This window comes from Epinephelus fuscoguttatus, linkage group LG12 (genome assembly GCF_011397635.1).
Source record: "Epinephelus fuscoguttatus linkage group LG12, E.fuscoguttatus.final_Chr_v1".
NCBI classification, from domain to species: Eukaryota; Metazoa; Chordata; class Actinopteri; order Perciformes; family Serranidae; genus Epinephelus; species Epinephelus fuscoguttatus.
The window spans coordinates 27,021,956-27,041,267 of record NC_064763.1 but is presented as its reverse complement, the minus strand read 5'-3'; the positions used below and the strand labels follow the sequence as shown (position 1 = coordinate 27,041,267).

Genomic DNA, 19,312 nt, shown 5'->3' with positions numbered 1-19,312 from the left:
CATGTTGGTCTCTTTCCAGATTTGCGCTGAACTTTAACTCCTGACTCAACAATACAATCACGGCTTGTTAAAATCATGTTATACATTTACTCTTAATGAGAAAAAGGGAAGGGGAATATGAAGTCATGAGGGTCAAAGTCGAGATACTTGTGTTCTTACCAATAAAGAAACATTTAACAGGTTCACATAAAACAGTGCAATACCATACAAGGATGGCAGCACGTTTGACAAGAATGCACAAGTGTGCACAGTAAAGTTGTTATCAAATATGCAGTATGAGGACAGGCTTGAGTGGAGGCTTTTATTGTGCTATGCCCACAGCTTCGAATCTGTAGTCAAGACTTTGATCCCTTCCTGTGTGAGGCTTTTAAGTTGGCTATGATTTTCTCCAAAAGTCAGTAATTATTAATAATGTGAGGACTAATTAACTCTCAGAAGTCTCACGTGTTCATTTCATGCCAAAATAAGAATCTGAATGTTGCTCAGAGCTCTGGTTAACTTGCAAACTGACATGTGTAAAACTCTTTTCGCCAAACAGCTTCATCACAAATTGTTTTAAAAGAAAAAACAGACTAAAAGTGGAGACCTGGGCTTTTTTTAATGCCTTTATTAAATCACAACAGACTAAAACAAAATATGTGATAATGACAAAGATCTCGAAGCTTGGGTGCTTGAATGTGTTTCACATGCAGGTCTGTAGTGACATCTGCTGGTCACTTTGCTTTAAAGCACCTCCTATCCATGATAATGACAGCTTTGTGTAAATGTGCAAATAAAGACACAGAGTGAAGTATTAAAACGAGGAAGAGAAAAACCCCATGTTACATGACAAATAGCAAATGTAGTGACCTGCTCTTCTTGTCTGTCTGTGTCAATAGGCTGCACAATGCAGCAGAACAAACTGAGTATTTATCATCAGGTATTTATTTAATTTAACTCTTAACCAGGTAATTCCAATGAAATTTTTTATCTATATTTCATTTCCCCCATATATATGGGATAAGATAAATATCTGTTGCATGATATGTAGGCTTAACTTTGTTAAATTGAGATGTGTTAATCACTTTCTGTCCTCCTTATGTATCTAAATGGGGTAGACAAAATATTAGAAACAGTACTGCAATACAACAGCAACACTAGCTGATGCAAAAGCCTTCCAGGTTTCATCAGCCACCTGGTAAGTTTGGTAACAATTCAACATCTCAGGCCAAGTCATTAAAATCTGAACATCATAAACCTCACAAAGATAAGCTTTATTGCTGGACTGTTGTATGGGATTGCATTTGATCGTAGCTGAAAGAACTGCTACTCAGTGAACATATGAATTTCACTTCACATTCACATTAGCTTGTATACTGTAGTACAGTGTACTGCAAAATAAAAAGGCAAAGTATGTTGGACAGATATTTCAGAAAGGTTGAGACATGATGATCATAATGAAGATAATCTGCAGGTATTTTTTTTTCTCAGTTTTATTCCAGAAATGTATCCAATAAATCTGCAAACAATTATGAATATCAGTTTACTTGTCTAACACTACAATCTTATGATTAATTACAATTAATTTTACCTGTAGTGCTCATGAATAGTTATACAAAAAGAAAGAAAAAGGAAACAGGGATACACAGAAACTGAAAACAGGTCAAGGAATGGTAGATGGTAATAGACTTGACTGAATATTACTATTTTATTCATTTATTTATTTATTTGATTTCTTTTTTTCTTTTTTTTTGCTAATATTGTCTCATCTCTGTTTTGAACCAATTGTTGGCCTTCAAAGTAAAATGATTGAAAACTTTTTTTTATTTTGAATTTTGAATTGAATTTTCAGATTTAATTAATATTTTTATAAACTTTATTGAACATGGCTTTCTGATTATTAATTTTATCTTATTTTATTTTATTTATTTATTTTTGCTAGTATTGTGTCATCTCAATTTTGAACCAATTGTTGGTTTCATTTCTTTGTGACCCTTTACATTTTTGGATTGATCCAAATGATTGAAAACTTAAAAAAAAAATTGATTTTTAAAGTCAATTAATATTTTTTTATAAATTTTATTGAACATGGCTTTCATGGCTATTATTATTGATTTATTTTAGTGGCTTCAAAATAAAATAATTAAAAACATTTTTTTAATTTTTAATTGCATTTTTAAATTAAATTAATAATTTTTGTAAACTTTATTGAACAATTTGGAATTACAGCAATAGGCAGGTCCATCATATTATTAAAGTAAATGGCCATGAAACCGTGTAAAAAAACAAACAAAAAAAGGAATAAAAAAAGATGTCAGACACAATAAAGGAAAAAAGAAAAAAAGAAAAAATAAATAAAATAAAAATACAAATTATAGTTAATACAAAGCAGTTATTTGGTCTTCATTTGAGAAGGAGCCATTTTGTTTTCAGGGTCTGTTAATATTTATTTTCAATAATATTTCCAATGCGTCAATTTAATCTTACGTCAAGACGTAACGTATTACGTCACTTGGGGGATCGTTGCGTACAGGGCGTGGTACTGTTTTTGTGTCGTGCGGTCTGCGGTCCACCGCCAAATTCAAACAGTGGAAGAAAGAAACAGCAGTAGCAGGCAGCTGAAGCAGACGACTCACACACAACTGAAACTTTCAGGTAAGAAAGCGACTGGATAAACAGCTGGTATTACTGTGAGGTGTGTAACGTGGACGTTATTTACCGTTAGCGTAACAACGGAGGTATTAAAGTTAGCTAACGTTTCTGCAGATAAGCAGCCGGTGCGAACACAGCCCTCTTATTGTTGTCTGTGAATGATAATCACCGCCCTGTTATTGCTAATGATGCTAATACTACGGTTAATTGTTGCGAGTGTGAAACTTGTAACTTCCCATTTGACGCTTAAGTGCAAAATCACTGCTATTTACTCCTCTGTGTTTTTTTATGGAGCCATAACGTTAACGTTAAGGTCAGTGTGCAAAGCTAGAAATCCTGATCAAACAATGGCCACCAAACTTTCACTAACACGATTAACTGCTGCCTTGTTGTACGGGTTGTTACGGGTCATTTACCCTCCTTTGTTCATCAACATTTTTCACATTTTTGGTCAGTAACACATAATTGTGCAGTCATTTCTCAAAGCACCAGTTACACTTTAATTAGCCCAAAGATTGTGAAGAGTTAAACTTGATTATCTCCGTCTTAACATCTGGAAATATATCATTTTTCTGTTGCTCTAAGTGGCCTTTAATAAGCTTCTTTTATTTGAATTATGTCCTGTATTGGAGGTATCTCTCTTGATTAATCTAGTTATTCATAAATGTTCCATCATAATTTATCAGAGCTAAAGATTATGTTTTTAAATAGGTTGTTTGCTCCAACCAATAGTCCAAAACTCATTCAATTTACAACCATGTTAAAAAGAGAAAAACTGTAAACCCTTACACTTGAAAAGCTGAAACATTTTTGCTTCATACATTATTAAAATAGTTGCAGCCATCCTATCTACTGCACCAGAAAGTTTGCAGGAGATGTGGAGTTATTTATTTACTTTAAACATGTAACATTGTAAAGCACTTGAAACATCTGCTTTGCAATCTGCTATTAAAAATGTTTATCCTATCATAATACAGCCTCAGCTGCTCTTTTAACCCTCCACTCCCCTCCTGCAGGTAAGCATGGCATCTTCAGTGATGGATGGAGTTGGTAAAGCTGTGGTGGGAGTCTGGCGGGCACACACAGTCCTGGATGAGTCCGACGGGGCCGAGAGCTCCCCAGAAGCCCCCGACCGTTTCCGCAAGCTTCGCTCTTCATCTTCACTCAATTCTCTGCGCATGTCTTTGCGCAAGCGGCTCCCGCTGCGTGCAGTCCAGACCAACTCTCTCCCAGAGAATCCAACGTGGGAAACCATGAAGGAGCAGCCAAAGCCCAACCCAGTCCGTAAACTTACACGCAGTGCTCGGAACTCCATCACTGAAGTGTATCAGGTGAGGGTTTCCAGCTGACTTTGTGTGTGAAGAGGCCTTAATCTCAAGTTGCTGTCTTTTTACTTTTGATGCCATGTAAGTCAGTCAAAAAACCCTACATTTAGAGCCCTTGTTAATTCAGTTTGGGATGTAAATGTATGATAATCAAGCCACTTATGTGCTAATTTGTGTCCTCCCTATCATCTCTCCTTTTCTCCCTTACCCAGAGGCTGCAGAGGAACAGAGAGTTTTCACGTGAAGAGTGTTTGGTAGGAACCCCGGGTCGGATATGTGATGGGGAAGAAGCTGGTGTATCAACTTCCCGTACCCCAAGACGTACACCTTGCCGAGCTACAACACCCAGACGCACCCCCAGATCAACAGCCACACCTGGACGTACCCCAGGCTCCAGAGGCAGAAAGACTCCCGAGGCCAGCGTACGAGGAGTGAAAACAGGTGGAGGCAGGCGACAGCTGGTCCGCATGGCTGCATTACGGAGTCCCTTTGCCTCCCCGAACACGCAGAACCAGAGGCAGTGAGTCTTCTGTTATTCAGAGCTTCATAACTACCTATGCAGTTGCAGTCATGATACAGCTGATGTATCTGTGGCTTTGTTAGTTGGTCCTGCTGTTTTTTGTTTGCTATATTCGTTGCTGTTATTTTCTCTGCTCTGAGTGTTTGTTTCTCTGCTGTAACAGAAAGTTTGACCAAGATTTGGAGTCAGTGTCCAGTGGGCTCAGGAAACTCAAATACCTGTCCAGAGCCTTTGATGACTTGATTGGCAGAGACGACAGGTAAAGCATCCTCATCTTCATCTTCTTTCATTTAACTTTTAGTCAGAAGTTTGGCCTGTTTTTATGAGTAATAGTGAGCAGAAGGTGGTTAAAATACTGTATTTCTCTATGAATGAAAGCATGTGTGTGCTGTAGGTGAATGAGAGTGTTGTGTGTACTAGTGGAAGCTATCGGTCCAGGATTATTAATACATATCCTGCATAGAGAAGACCATTCTATTCACCCTCCCACTCAAAGAATCCCTGCACAGCTTGTGGGTCCCCAGACTTCCTTCCCCTCCCCCCACACACATTCTTCCCGGGTAGATTTGAAACTGGGTCTGTGTTTCTTCTGGTATTCGGATGAGGAGGGAGTTAGGGGGGCGTCAGCAGGGGGAGAGAGTATGGGTGTGGGAATTGGAGCCAGATGAAATGACAAAAATGTGCTTGAGAGACCTTGGAGTATATTTACATCACTTCCTGTGTTGACTTTCAAAATGTTGAATCGTGGTCTGGATTGGCCCGTAAATAATGAGATGCTCTGCGAAGAAACAGAAGGACACACGGACAGTGACTGTGTCTGTACATGCAGACAGACAGCAGCTTTCCTCCTCACTGTGTGAGAGTCTCCTCTTATGGAAATTTAAACACAAGTTTGTTTTCCTCCGACTGCAGGCAGTTCAACTATTCCCTAATTGCCGAGTAGGGAAGAAGGTAAATAAAAAAGTTATGCTTCTAAAACCAGCTTAGCTGTGGAGACGTGCTCTGACCTAATTTTGTGACACAAAAGCTCATGGCAGGGCTGGCCTGGTGTCAATGCATGTATGAAAAGCTGCTCTTCTATAACTGATGAATAACTTGCCTTGTCTAAATAAAGATTGCTCTTCCTCTCTATCAGATTTACACTTCCTTCCTCCTTCACTACTCTTTCCTTTACACATTGACTCATTTTCTGTCACCCTATTAGCTCTGACACCCTTTCTCCTACTGACCACAGTGCCTGCAATTAAAAATGTGACTTAATGTTATCCAAATTCAAGGTGATGATTGAATAACACTAGTGAAGCATGGCTTAAAAAGTCTTAAAATCCGGTTTCTAGATGTACTAAAACATCTCAACATTTCCCGATAGGTCATCAGTGGCATTCATTTTTAGGAGCAATAACAATATAGCCCCTTTTCATACACAAATTGCAGCTCAAAGTCCTTATAACATTAAAAGTAACAAACAAAGGAATGTATTTTAAAAAATGATGCACTCGTAAAGAGGAGAGAAGTAAATTGATGATGCATTTGGTCCTATTTTCTATTTCTTATTGGATGCACTCTTAAAGATGTCGTTGGTAACTTTTATGAAAATAACTGTCATATTTGCTTAAATTGTCACTAAAAGCTCACACACAGTATTACACGTGTCAGATAATCTGTGAAAAAAAATGTGCTCTTGTCCTGCTGCTTCTAATGGCATTTTGGCTGTTGGGAAATAATCAATCAAAGCTGAGAGGTCTCTACTGCAGCTGTTAGTCATGTCAGTCACTGCAGGCAGCATTGATCAAATATGGTTTAGCGTTCTGTTACTGCATTGCCTGAAATGTTTGCAGAAATATATTTTAAACCCTGTTTCCACCCAACACTTTTGGTATGGTACCTTTGGAACCAGAAGTAACCCTTCAGACATGGTACCTAGTCCCTAGCGTTTCCTCCGACTACAGCTGCTGCGAGAGGCAGCAAAACATCCTTTCATTTTATAGTTACAGTTTACTAATATATGTAAAACTCCATGGTATGAACAGTGATTACATGAGCCTCAAATCCAGCCACAACTCCACCTGAGCCGAGTGACCGTCTGCTAATGACCAACAGACTGCAGTGCTCACAGCTCCAGAACAGTTTATTACCATCCACAATTTTTCACAGTGGAAACGGGGAAAAAAAGCATACCAAACTGCTTGGTGGAAACAGGGCTTTAGTGTAATGTTTAGTTGTAAAATAAAAAAAAGTTTGCTCCGGCTGGTGGGCAGTGCACTAAAATGTGATTCTGAAAATATTTGAGGTGAGAAATAGCCAATGAAGTAACAGAATCTTGATTCATATTTGATCCGCGCTGCCTAGTTTGACAGTTTCACTGCAGTTCACAAGCAGATAATGATATGATCGACAGCTGCAATAGAGACTCCTCAGCTCTGATTGTTTTTTTGTTCACAAGTGGTGATGCCATTATAAGCACTATATGAGAAGGCAGAGGAACATGTTTGGTTTTTTCCCACATATTATCTGTCTCATGTACAACTTGTTATGGTGACCGTTCAGTAAATATAAAAAAACATTATTTTAAGTCTTAAAACTGAGTCAATAGCTGCCGACACTCCACAACTCACTCTTTTTTATTCTTCTCTGCAGTACGAGGGCACGCTCTGGAGGAGCGGTGATGCGAAAGTTGGACCCCAGCGGTAAACTGAGTCGCTCAAACCTCACACGCCGAGCCTCAAACCTCTCAAACGCAGTGGGAGGTTGGGCCCACACAGCTGTGAACACTATCCGCAAACCCAACTGAGCTACATGCATGTGTGCGTTTGTGTGTGTAAAACGCAGGACCTTTTTGTAAACATGTTTTACATTTATCATTATTGAGGTATCACCGTTACATTTATATGTAGTGTTGTCATGACGATACTGGGAGACTATTATTATACGGCAGCTTGTCTTCTTTTTTGTCTACGTTGTGTGTAGTCGGCAACATTCAAGTTCTTCTTGTGTGTTTACACGTCTCAGGTTAGCTGGTTGTGGGTAAGATATCCTCATTGTAGCTACCAAAGGGATTTCTGTATTGTGGTGTGTGCACCTGTCCTAGCTGCTACAACCAAATGTCTTAGTTACATGTCAAGATAATAATGTTGTAGTTTGTATTCTCACTCTTCTGCTAGTTTCTGAAGTTTACTTTAAAAGAAACATTGCACGAGACCAAAATTGTATCGGGAGAACTAACACTAAATTTAGTGACGAAGGGGAGAAGCATTTCCCTCTACTTTATATGTATGTATGCAATAATGTTACTAACATTTGTTATTCCTTTTTTTTTTTAAAGTTGTTTGATTATGCCAAATTGTTAAGTGTATTTTCTATGAAAGGGGAATTTTTTATATACATAGTTAAGCAGTATACAAGTGGGATCTTTTTTTCATATCTGTCCTTGAGGTAGAGGTTGGCACTTTTAGTGACCTGTGGATGATTCATGTATGAACACTATACACATAAATACTTTGATAATGTGATGGGAGGGAATATGTAATGACTCATTTCCTAATGTTAACAATGATAATGTTATAAAGCCATATCCAGTAGGTTATCAGCAACCTCAAATGAAGCAAAACACTTTTCCCCTGTCTGCCATCTCTGTGTATTGGTACCTTCTTCTCTGCAGCAGTGAGAAATAAGGACCACTGTTGTGCCTAAATGTGAAAGAAAGTGTCACAATAAAGCCTGTAAGCTTCCAACAACCACAACGCCTAATCATTTTTGTTACTATTATTATTGCAACATGTGGTAATTGTAACTTGGACTATTTGTAACCCCAAATATAACCTTACTATTTATATATTAATGCTGGTCTTGCTTTAATGTCTCAAATTAAATTATGTGGAAGGCATTTTTATTGTCAGTGATACTCAGTATGTATGTTCATATTACTTACACTGCTAGGACCAGATCATCTGCACATCTGAATCAGTGGTGAAAGTTATAAGTCAGCCATTCAACTTTGAGAAGATTCAACATGGTTTACAAAAGAACTTCAACATTTTATAGAATTCGGAAACTGAAGTACTTTGAAGCGTGACATTAGAAACAATCTACTTTTTATGCCACTGCAATATTTTACAAATATGAGTAAAATGTAGATTTAGGAATGGGTGAGATAATGTTACAGGATGCAATTATAAAGGCTCTTTGCTGTTTTGTATCCCTAGTTTGTGCAGTTGTTATACTTTTCCCACATACTTTGGATAAACATAATTTTATACTGACCAATAACTTCAAAAATGTTATCTTTATGTGATATAAGATCAATATCATTGCTTACACAGTACTACTACATACTGATTATTGTTAAGTAGTGCAGTGGGATATTTTCCCTGGCACTGTATGACAAATTTGAACTACTGCTTTTCTCAAGTTGTTCCATTTGATTTTTTACTTCACTAAAAATGTGCCATTTCAGATTTATGCATACCATATAAAAAAGTACATGAACAGCTTATAAAATATGATGCACTGCTAAAGATTAAAGTGTGAAAATAGCTTCACAGCAGTGGTAGACGTGGATACCACTACACAAACAGACAAACAGCAGTATTAAACCCCTGTATCCTTGATTTTAGACGGCTCACTCACTTTCTACACCTATGCTTCACAGTAAGTAACTTCAAAATTAAAATTCCTCTTACATTTTAATGCCTCAATAACAATCTAGTGATATTACATTTATAATCAAACACAGACTGGGTCCATTTCACAAAATTAGTAGTTTTACTTTTGATACTTTTATAACTACTTAAAGAAATGTCTTGTGTACTTTTACTTTTGTTAAGTGCAGGGCATTTCAGCATATTTTTACATGGATGTTGTAGTTCTTTTACAAGTAAATAAATGATCATAAGTATAAAAATGACCTGAGTGTAACATTTCTGAGATTTAGTTTTTATATAGCCCTTTAACAGGGTGTCGACAGGTATCAGACAGTTAAATTTAATGTTCTAAAGACCCTTTCAAGACACCTTTTAACCAATTTTACAAACGATTATTGGACAAATCATGTTTTACTTATCTAAGCATTGCATGTAAGCATTGCAGGTAAGTAGTATATAGCCTATGTGGTCTTGTCCAGAGGTAGGTGTTATGTAGGAATATGGTTTAAGAGTGACTTGCCAACAGGTAAGTGCAAGTATGAAGTAAAATGACAGTATTGTAGTTTTTAAAGGTTTGTAACATTAGAAATGTGGACTTTAACATAAAAAAAGCTTCACTTATTTTTTATAGAAATGAATTAAAAGATGTATATATGAAATTAGATAAAATGTTTGTAGCAGTTAAGACCTCACAAACTCAAATTTAGGAGTATTTAATGACTTTTAAGGCCTCATTGTTGTAACACTGACTTTCAGACATTTTCAGACCTTTTAAGGACTTGTGTAACCCATACGGGCAACAGCTTCCTCCAGTGGTGGGTCAAGGCTAAAGCAGGCGAAACGAGAATCGCTCAGGTTGTCCCTTGTTGTTATCCGTCCTTAGCCTCACGCCTCGCTGTAATCGCTCCTCCTCTGTCTCTCCGGCTTTGTACCCAGAGCTGAGTCCACGCCGCGGCTTCCTTCTCCAAGATACCGGGGCTGCTAAACATCCCAAAATGGCTCTCCACGTCCCCAAAGCTCCGGGCTTTGCCCAAATGTTAAAAGATGGCGCCAAGGTGAGGATGAATCTGTATTTTGGCGTACTTTAGTAGCTTTGAGTGTGTGGTTGTGAAGTAGCATGCTAGCTAGCGTTAGCCCCTGAGTTAGCACGCTCATTCACAGTCATGTGGGAGACTTCTAGAAGGAAGCCAGGCCGGACAGAGCCGGTGCAGCCGGGGCTGATGGGATGGGCATGACTGCGTGTTTTCACTGTCCTCTCAAACAATTTAACATGTTATGTATACATCTGCAATGTTATAGCTGCTATAATAAGAGACTGTCAGACAGCAGTCACACTTTGTTAGCTTTTAGCTAACTGTCAGCCCCAGGGTGTGCCAGAGATGCTGATGCATCCCGTTAGCTCATCTTAAATCTGTGGTGTGGCTTATTTTCCGCTCATGTTGATACCAGCTCATACTCCAGAGATAATACTGATTGATTAATTAAGGTGTTTTGATACTATTTGTTTTTAATGAGTCATCATGCAGGGTGCCAATACCCATTTGTCTGATAAGTGAACTTACGACATTAAATGCACCTCAAAGGCACAGCAGTTGAGTTGTTGTGTTTTCTGTTGCAGCACTATTCAGGGCTTGAAGAGGCAGTCTTCCGTAACATCAGAGCATGCAAGGAACTTTCTCAGACCACACGCTCCGCCTACGGGCCAAATGGTAAGTTCTCTCCTCAGTAACATACATTTATATTACATCTTAGTCTAAGCTTTCACTTGTTAAACTCACATTAGCAAGACAACAAAATCAGCGATGGCTAAACTATGACACTGTTGTTTTTCAGGTATGAACAAAATGGTCATCAACCACTTGGAGAAGTTGTTTGTCACCAATGACGCCGCAACGATTCTCAGAGAGCTTCAGGTGAAGAAATCTAACAGTCTCCTGCAACACACAGGGATGATTTATATATGAGGGGAATTCAACTCTAACTGTGAATCATTTGTTTTACAGGTGCAGCATCCAGCAGCCAAAATGGTGGTGATGGCATCCCACATGCAAGAACAGGAGGTAGGAGATGGGACAAACTTCGTGCTGGTGTTTGCTGGAGCTCTGCTGGAGCTGGCGGAGGAGCTGCTCAGAATGGGCCTGTCAGTGTCAGAGGTAAACCGTCATCGTGCAAGTTGCGCTGTGTAGTGCTTGTATTGACTTTTCCTTTACCCATGTTGTAACCTCTACTTGTCTTCTGAGGAAAGCCGTTTTTATCTGTTTATTAGAGAAAAGACTGTTTATGTTCTTGTTGGTATTTGAGTCTCACACAGTAATGTCACACTCCTAGAAAAATACACAATTGTCCAAATACAAATCAGCTAAATGTTTGCAATAAATGAATATCAGGCTGATGCTTTTATATGCTTTTCAGAGCTTATATTGACATAACGGTCAAGAAAAACATGAATTTTTGCACCCCAAAGAAATAGTTTGCTGTATTTACTCAGTGTCTCCTCTCCTCTTTGCCACAGGTGATTGAAGGCTACGAGAAAGCGTGTAAAAAGACTCTGGAGCTTATGTCAGACTGCGTATGTTCCTCTGCCGAGAACCTCCATGACATCAAAGAGGCAACAGCTCTCATTCGCACAGCAGTCATGAGTAAACAGTACGGCAACGAAGACTTCCTCGCCAACCTCATTGCACAGGCCTGTGGTGAGTCAGCAATCCAGACTTTCTAACCAAACATACGGTCGGTCAGCTGTCAAAAACAATTTGCTTGATGGTAGCGTTAAATTTTGTGTTTCTCTGACTTTGCTTTCTGTGCTGTTTGTGCTTCAGTGTCCATCTTCCCAGAGTCTGGCAATTTCAATGTCGACAACGTCAGAGTATGCAAGATTTTGGTAAGCATCATCATCCACTGACTGCATTGTGTATTTGCGCGCGTGTGTGTGTGCCTCTAAGTTCATGTTGTGGGTTTTTATTTTATTTTTTTTTCAGGGCTGTGGAGTGACGGCATCCTCCGTGCTACATGGCATGGTTTTTAAGAAGGAAGCAGAGGGAGACGTCACATCAGTTAAAGACGCCAAGATCGCTGTCTTCTCCTGCCCCTTTGACTGCATGGTGACAGAGACCAAGGTAACAGATACTTTAGTCTCTCTTTGATGCTTTAGAGAAATCTGACATGCAAGAACTAAAATTAATTAAACTTAAATTTTATACTCCAACATACTTCTGTCTCTTTACCTGTGACATTTCACATTTGGCCTAAAATAAGTAATTGGTCATGAGTGTTTATTACTAAGACTGCATTTATATCATTCGTCTGCAAGTGTTTTTCTTTGCTATCTACATGCTTGAGTTGTAACAGAACTCAGGTCACAATGTTACAGACCTTTTTCCCAGAAGATATTTTGACAGCCAAATTTCACAATAGAAAAATAAGAAATTAATTATTGCTGAATGCCATTTAGCAGCCTCAGTATCAGGGACCCGGTGTCAGGCATACTGGCTCACTTTCCCACTGTCATGACTTATTATTTGATAAAAACATAACCATCATTTATACATCATAAATACTCGGGGTGTAACGGTACACAAAAATCTCGGTTCGGTACGTACCTCGGTACACAAGTCACGGTTTGGTTTTTTTTTTCGGTACAGTAATGAAAAATATAGACAACTATTAAATATCTTTTACTTCTTGATAACCTTATTAAAACATACCACCACAGCAGTTAACTCTTTTTACACAATTTTTGAATGAAACAAATAAAATCCTGCCGTTTTTTAACACATTTTTTGAATGAAAAATATAAATATACATTTCTGCTTTAACAGTTTTACTCAATTAAAATAAAAAGTATAGTGCAGCTGGTCAGCTTTAAAGCCTGCTCAGATTCAGTTTTACTAGGAACTTACTTAGCTTTCCCACTTTGTTAACATGCAGTAAACAAAACATGTTTATATCTAAAGTGCAGCTTAAACAGTTTTACTCAACTCCAATGGCATTGATTATTTCTTTAGCGCGATGGTCAGGGAAACGCTCTTTCTTTTTAAACGACGACGATATCGTAGTTTGCACCAGATTGCTTTTTCTAGTCGTGCCGGTTAACGTTCAAACTGGGGTGGTGTCGCTTTAGATGCGTTAGCATGTTAGACGTGTTTCCAAGTACATACCCGACCGCTGTTCTGCAGTGTCGGCACACTGCTTTTGTCTTGTCAACTTGATTATTTCCATCTTCGTATTTTACCCTGAAACCAAAGTGTTCCCAAACAGAGGACTTAAGGTTTGCGGGTGGGTCTTCAGGTTCGTCAGGCTCACTTGCCATGTTGTCAAAATGCGAGAATGCGCTGCACAAAGTGAAAGCGGAGATTTACGGGACTCGGTCCGTCACTCAATTATGTCCGTCGGGGAACTAGATATTTTAAATGGTTCGGCTCGCAAAAACGGAATTAAAATAAAACAAAATAAAATAAAATAATATCCTGCGCCCAATAATTCGGTACAGGGTCGTGCCGAACCGAAAGTTGCGTACCGAACGGTTCAACACAAATACATGTACCGTTACGGCCCTAATAAATACTTTTTCTTCAATGGTAAGGCCCAGACACACCAAAACCACATCAAATAACTGGTGGCGACAGAGACTGTTGCGTCACGTCCTGTCGCCTGTGTTTCGGCCAGAAAGCTGCATTTGAATGCACCACAAAGACTACAGCTAACCCCACCTAGCATGTATGTTTTGCACCTGTGTGAGAAGAAATTACACTCCACACCTACAGGCAGAGATAGTCTGTAATCGTCATTCAAAAACTGAAGCTGAACTGCCAATCAAAGTGATTTCATTTGCTGTCTTATTTGCTGTCTAGTGTCAAGGGTGTGGGGCGTACCACAAAGACTAAGGTGTCAGACACTCACCTACAGCCCAGCATTGACTGATGGCTTACTATCAGCTTAGTGTGTCAGGGCCCTTAAAGTGTCCTCTGTGAATAAGGCCTGTTGTCATGGGTTTGTAAAGTCCCTATCGCCCCATGAAGGTTCTGATCTTGTTGCTAACCCTGGTCTTACTCGTCTCGTAGGGTACAGTGCTGATCAATAATGCACAGGAACTCATGGACTTCAGTAAAGGAGAGGAGGATATGATGGAGGCTCAGGTGAAGGCCATCAAGGAGGCCGGTGCCAATGTGGTGGTGACTGGGGGGAAAGTGGCTGATATGGCGCTGCACTACGCCAACAAGTACAAGCTCATGGTGGTCAGGTAAGACTCAGGTGACCTCTGGTAATCCAGATCATCAAGTGAACAGAGCCAATAGGACAGAAGAGTTTTCTCCTTTCATGAAAATGTCTTCCATAAAAAGTACATGGGGGCAGATGAGAGGTGTCTGTTGTAATGTAGTGGTATTGCTAAGTCTTTATGTTAGCATACACTTTGTCAGAGTGTGCTTTCCGTAAATATTTCTCCTTTCCCCACCAGGCTTAACTCCAAGTGGGACCTCAGGAGGTTATGTAAGACCGTGGGAGCTGTAGCGCTGCCCCGGATGGTGAGTGCCTTCCTGTTTTGTTCAGATCAGCTGTATGAAGCATAATAAATCACACCATTACATCATGTATAATGCTGCTTTTCTGCTTTCTTAGACGGCCCCAACTCCAGAGGAGATGGGTCACTGCGACAACGTGTACCTGACAGAGGTGGGGGACACTCAGGTGGTGGTCTTCAAACACGGTAAATCATCGGTCTTGGCTCCAGCCTTGTGCACCTTCATTTTAAACCGAATCTTTGCACCATGTGAGTTTTAAGCTCAACTCATTGTTTGTTTCAAACAGAGAAAGAGGACTGTACCATCTCAACGGTGGTGATCAGAGGCTCCACTGACAACCTGATGGATGACATTGAGAGGGCTGTAGATGACGGAGTCAACACCTTCAAGGTTCTGGTCAGGGTAAGTCAACACAGTAAACCACTGTAGGATTTTTGCAAGTTCAGCACGAGCTGAACCCTTTCTTTTTTCTACTTACTGCTTGGCCTGCACAATGGTTACAGTTTCTGTGTCATTCACCGTCTCTAGGACAAGCGACTGGTACCTGGAGCAGGAGCCACTGAGATTGAGTTGGCCAGACAGATCACCTCATATGGAGAGGTACATGGATTTTAGTGCATACGCTGAAGTGCAGCAGGTTCAGACTAATGCCTCTCCTCTTGGTTTTGCCATATTGTCTTTACTGAATCATTGGCAGATAAATTGGAGAAACATAACCTCTGTGTTTTTTTTCCCCCTCTCTGTAGTCCTGCCCGGGACTGGAGCAGTACGCCATCAAGAAGTTCGCTGAAGCTTTCGAGGCTTTGCCACGAGCGCTGGCTGAGAACTCCGGTGTGAAGGGGAGCGAGCTCATCTCCAAACTGTACTCTGCGCATCACGAGGGAAACAAAAACATGGGCTTCGACATCGAGGTGTGTACATTTTGTTTGTGGCTACTTAACTTCAAAAATGTGTGCAAGTACAGAAATTAATTTATTTTTGGATATGTTGTGCCACATGTTTCTGTGTTTGCTTCGGATGACTGATGATGTGGATGTGATGCTGTCTTTAGGGAGAGGGCCCCGCCATCAAAGACATGCTTGAAGCCGGCATCCTGGAGCCTTACCTGGTCAAATACTGGGGCGTCAAACTGGCTACCAACGCTGCCATCACAGTACTGAGAGTTGACCAGGTGTGTACAAGACCTCACAAATACTCACGACACACAGATGATCAAAAGCAGCCACAAAGAAGGAAATATTTTATGTGCAACTTGCAGTTAATGCCTAAATGTTCTTCTAGAACTGTTGTCTTAAACAGTTGGGTACTGTAGTTTTTAGCAATCATTTTTCAGCCACAGATGAATACAAATCTACTGTATTTGTATTATTATGTATGACAGCAGTAAGCTGGACTATGTGGGATTGATTGAAAGTAAACTACAGTGAAAATGGACAAGAAACATGTCACCCAGTGTAACTATATTAATGTGTTTTTGATAGTTTTTGGACAACACTCCAGCAGGGTTTATGTTGCTGGTCCACATGTCCTAGAGGTTTTCAATGTCCCTGACGAATAGAAGAAATCCATTTATGGAGGTTAAAAACTGTCATCACAGTATGGAAGCATATAGATTTGTTATTTTAAAAGTAGGCTACTTTTGCTTTATAAACTATATTCCAAATAAATTATGTCCCCTCAATAGACTCAAGTGCAGAAATAAAGCTATTTTGACACAAGCATATGTTAATTGGGGCAACGCATTAACACCAAAAATCAGCTTTAGGTATATATATTCTCAGATTAAAAAAGCAAACAAAAATATGTGTTGGCCTCTCTGGCTCATTACATTTTAACTACAGCGTGCTGCTGCCGACTTGAAATCAATCGATTTCTTTTCATTGTAGGCTTTCTCTGGAGTTAAATGGAATAAAAACTCTCGGAGAAATGGAAAAATAACCATAACCTATTACTGGCTCATATAATTTTACCTCTTAAACTTTTCGCAGCAGTGAAGCGGGCAGCTACCGACTTGAAGGGCGCCAAGTGTTTGTGGTCTTCTCGCGTTGAAAATAACAAAAATATACAATATTCCCTCATCCTTTCAACCATACTGCAGACAATAATTATGGTTAGGAGCATTTGTAAATGTTTTTATATTGAATGACTGAATCTAATATCATAAGGATTTTGATTTACTCTGGGAGGTTTTAACCATTAGGATTTGAATTGTTAAACAAAGCCGTATCTTTATCTGTGGAGTTGAGCAGAAGCAGGTGTGTGCCTTTGCATTCAAGAATCGTATATATTTATTTGTGTTTCTTAACAAAGGATTCAGCTTTACATTTTCCCTACCTGATTTATGTACACACAAAGCAAACAATGTTTCCACTTACAAGGAATTTCCTTTGGTTTTTAGTGCATACATTAAACATAGAATTAACATACTAAGAGGAAAAAAATTAAGGCAAAGTACTGTAACACTTAAGGACTTATATATTGAGTGGAAAAATGTGCAATAAAAAATGCAAAGATAGTTTTAAAATGTGATATAACACAACAAATATGTGCAATGTAGCTGATTCAGAATAAGCTGTACAGTTTGTGCAGGATGTGCAAAAATATTAAGCAAAAATACTAAGCAAACAAATGTGCGCAGTGTGCAAAGATTACAGTCCAAGATGGGTGTTAATGTAACATATATAGATAGTTTGAGAGCCCGTGTCACTGCGGTCCCAGGCCTTGTTATTGAGGCTAAATGCAGTCAAGAAGAAACAGTATTTGTGGCATGAGGCGTTGGCTCTGATGGACCCCAGCCTCCTGCCAGAGGAGCTTACAAAGCTCATGATGCTCTTAAATTCAGCAGGTGAAGTGTTTTTGGAGAGGTCAGTGTTGTAGTCTCCAGGTAGTTGATGTCAGTGTGTGTATATATGTGCGATGCAGATCATCATGGCTAAGGCTGCAGGGGGACCTGTAGCTCCCAAGCAGAGAGGCCACTGGGACAAGGACGATTGGGAGGAAGCACCTGAAAAGTTTGACACTCACCATTAGAGGGCGCACACACACCCCCTCCGTCAGTAGGTTCTGGAATGTGTGTGTGTTTGGCTCACACGGATGTACTCACTCGCTCACGGAACACTGAAGTTTTGATAAGTGTGTGGTTTTTTTGCCTGTCACTACTAACACTGGGTGTGATACAGAATTCAATGCAGAAGAATGTACAGCTGCACAGCATTCAGCCACTTCTCTTGTGTTTTTGATAATACCAAGTGTGTCACTGACGGCAGACTAAATCACTTTGAGTCACAAAATAGATACAGTATGGTTTGAAAGCATGCTGCATGCACTCATGAACTCTTTTCATTGCAGTGGACATTGTCAGGCAAGTACAGAATTTGAAAATGTTGCATGTAATGTAGTTTAATAGAAATGGATCATGTAAATAAGATGAGATGCGAGGCTCTGGGGCTCCTCCAATCACTGTGAAGCCTTTTGTCTTCACCAGACACAGCTGGAGCCTCTAGATCACAGCCCTTTATTCAGTTACCAGCAGAGTCTGAGATTATTTACTCCACCTTCAGTTTTAAAGGCATTAACTGCATTTTTCCACTGTAGCACAGTTTCTCTTACAGCATGCATGTTGCCATATGAGCTCATGAATATTTCATAGCCCCTCTTGGCATCTGTAGGGATTTAAATCTCCTCTTTTACTTTAAAATATATAGGCTAAAATCATTACATGAGCACACAAGATTTAGCAAGAATTTTGGCCTCAGTTTGAGTATTTCTATGTGTTTGTGCTGTGACAAACATTTCACTAATGGTAATTACTGTTTAACAGGTACGCCTTTGTATCATAGTTGAACCTCCGTGCCTGAGCCTGCTGCGTGGATCTCAGTTTTTTTAATTTCCATCCAAAAACAACTGACCGACTGCTGTCATGTGTCATTTCAGATCATCATGGCCAAACCAGCAGGGGGACCCAAACCTCCCCAGGGCAGGAAGGACTTTGATGAGGATGACTGAATCTGATGCCCTCCAGCTGATGCCCCTTTAACCCTGAAAGCTCCCACATGGATTGACAAAAAAACCTTTTCTACTTGTTTATTTAAAGCTCAACAGTTTGGTTTATTTTGTAGAAATGACCACGCATTGGTTAACAGATATGTGAAAGTTAAATGTATGGATGGCACTGTTTGCTCTTTGTGTTCTTAGACCCAAATAAAAGGCACTTGGGCTGTCATGTTTTTGTTTGGAGTCTGTTTTTACTCGATTGTGACACTCAGCCACATTGTTTGTGTCGTTGATTTATCCGTTTAGGAATTTTGGTTCAAGTCTTGAAGAGATTGATTGATTTCCTTGCCTTGATTTTATTTTTATGATCATTCAATGAGGGGAAATGGTTGGTCTTGGTGCCTGTACCGCCCAGTTCTGTACATTTTTATTTGTAAAGCTGCACCATCCCAGGGAGCTCATAAATCAGCACCCTGCTGAGCTGCCATAATCACGCATGAATTTACCTTTGGTGATGCTCTGTGGGTTTGCTCTTAACATCATGTTGAGGCAGCAGAAATTATGCATGCCCTGGTTTATTTTTAGAACAAGTGAAATGAAGAATTGAATGGAGAGGTCTGTTGGAGATCTATCACTGCAGAGTGCATTTGTAGATTTATTGATGCATGCATTTGTTGCTCTCTG

At 39.6% G+C, this 19,312-nt stretch overlaps 2 protein-coding genes across 5 annotated transcripts; both read left to right on the top strand.

The window, feature by feature from the left end:
- Positions 1-2,501: 2,501 nt before the first annotated feature.
- On the top strand, positions 2,502-8,210 carry LOC125898111 (uncharacterized). 2 transcript variants are annotated; one of them, XM_049591781.1, is made up of 6 exons: positions 2,502-2,634; positions 3,648-3,962; positions 4,169-4,476; positions 4,640-4,735; positions 5,389-5,427; positions 7,114-7,233. In XM_049591781.1, the coding sequence occupies exons 2-5, from the start codon at positions 3,654-3,656 to the stop codon at positions 5,417-5,419; spliced, it is 744 nt and encodes a 247-aa protein (XP_049447738.1). In that variant the 5' UTR covers positions 2,502-2,634; positions 3,648-3,653; the 3' UTR covers positions 5,420-5,427; positions 7,114-7,233. The 2 variants fall into 2 exon arrangements, with proteins under 2 accessions (XP_049447738.1, XP_049447736.1); XM_049591779.1 differs by lacking the exon at positions 5,389-5,427 and having other exon boundaries at positions 7,114-8,210.
- Positions 8,211-10,011: 1,801 nt separating this feature from the next.
- cct8 (chaperonin containing TCP1, subunit 8 (theta)) lies at positions 10,012-18,857 on the top strand. 3 transcript variants are annotated; one of them, XM_049591768.1, is made up of 16 exons: positions 10,012-10,171; positions 10,735-10,825; positions 10,950-11,029; positions 11,120-11,269; positions 11,629-11,809; positions 11,936-11,997; positions 12,095-12,232; positions 14,177-14,355; positions 14,572-14,638; positions 14,733-14,820; positions 14,922-15,037; positions 15,164-15,235; positions 15,382-15,546; positions 15,687-15,806; positions 17,558-17,687; positions 18,569-18,857. In XM_049591768.1, exons 1-15 carry the CDS (start codon positions 10,112-10,114, stop codon positions 17,663-17,665), a joined length of 1,677 nt encoding a protein of 558 aa, XP_049447725.1. In that variant the 5' UTR covers positions 10,012-10,111; the 3' UTR covers positions 17,666-17,687; positions 18,569-18,857. The 3 variants fall into 3 exon arrangements, with proteins under 3 accessions (XP_049447725.1, XP_049447724.1, XP_049447726.1); XM_049591767.1 differs by having other exon boundaries at positions 17,558-17,691; XM_049591769.1 differs by lacking the exon at positions 17,558-17,687.
- Positions 18,858-19,312: the final 455 nt, after the last annotated feature.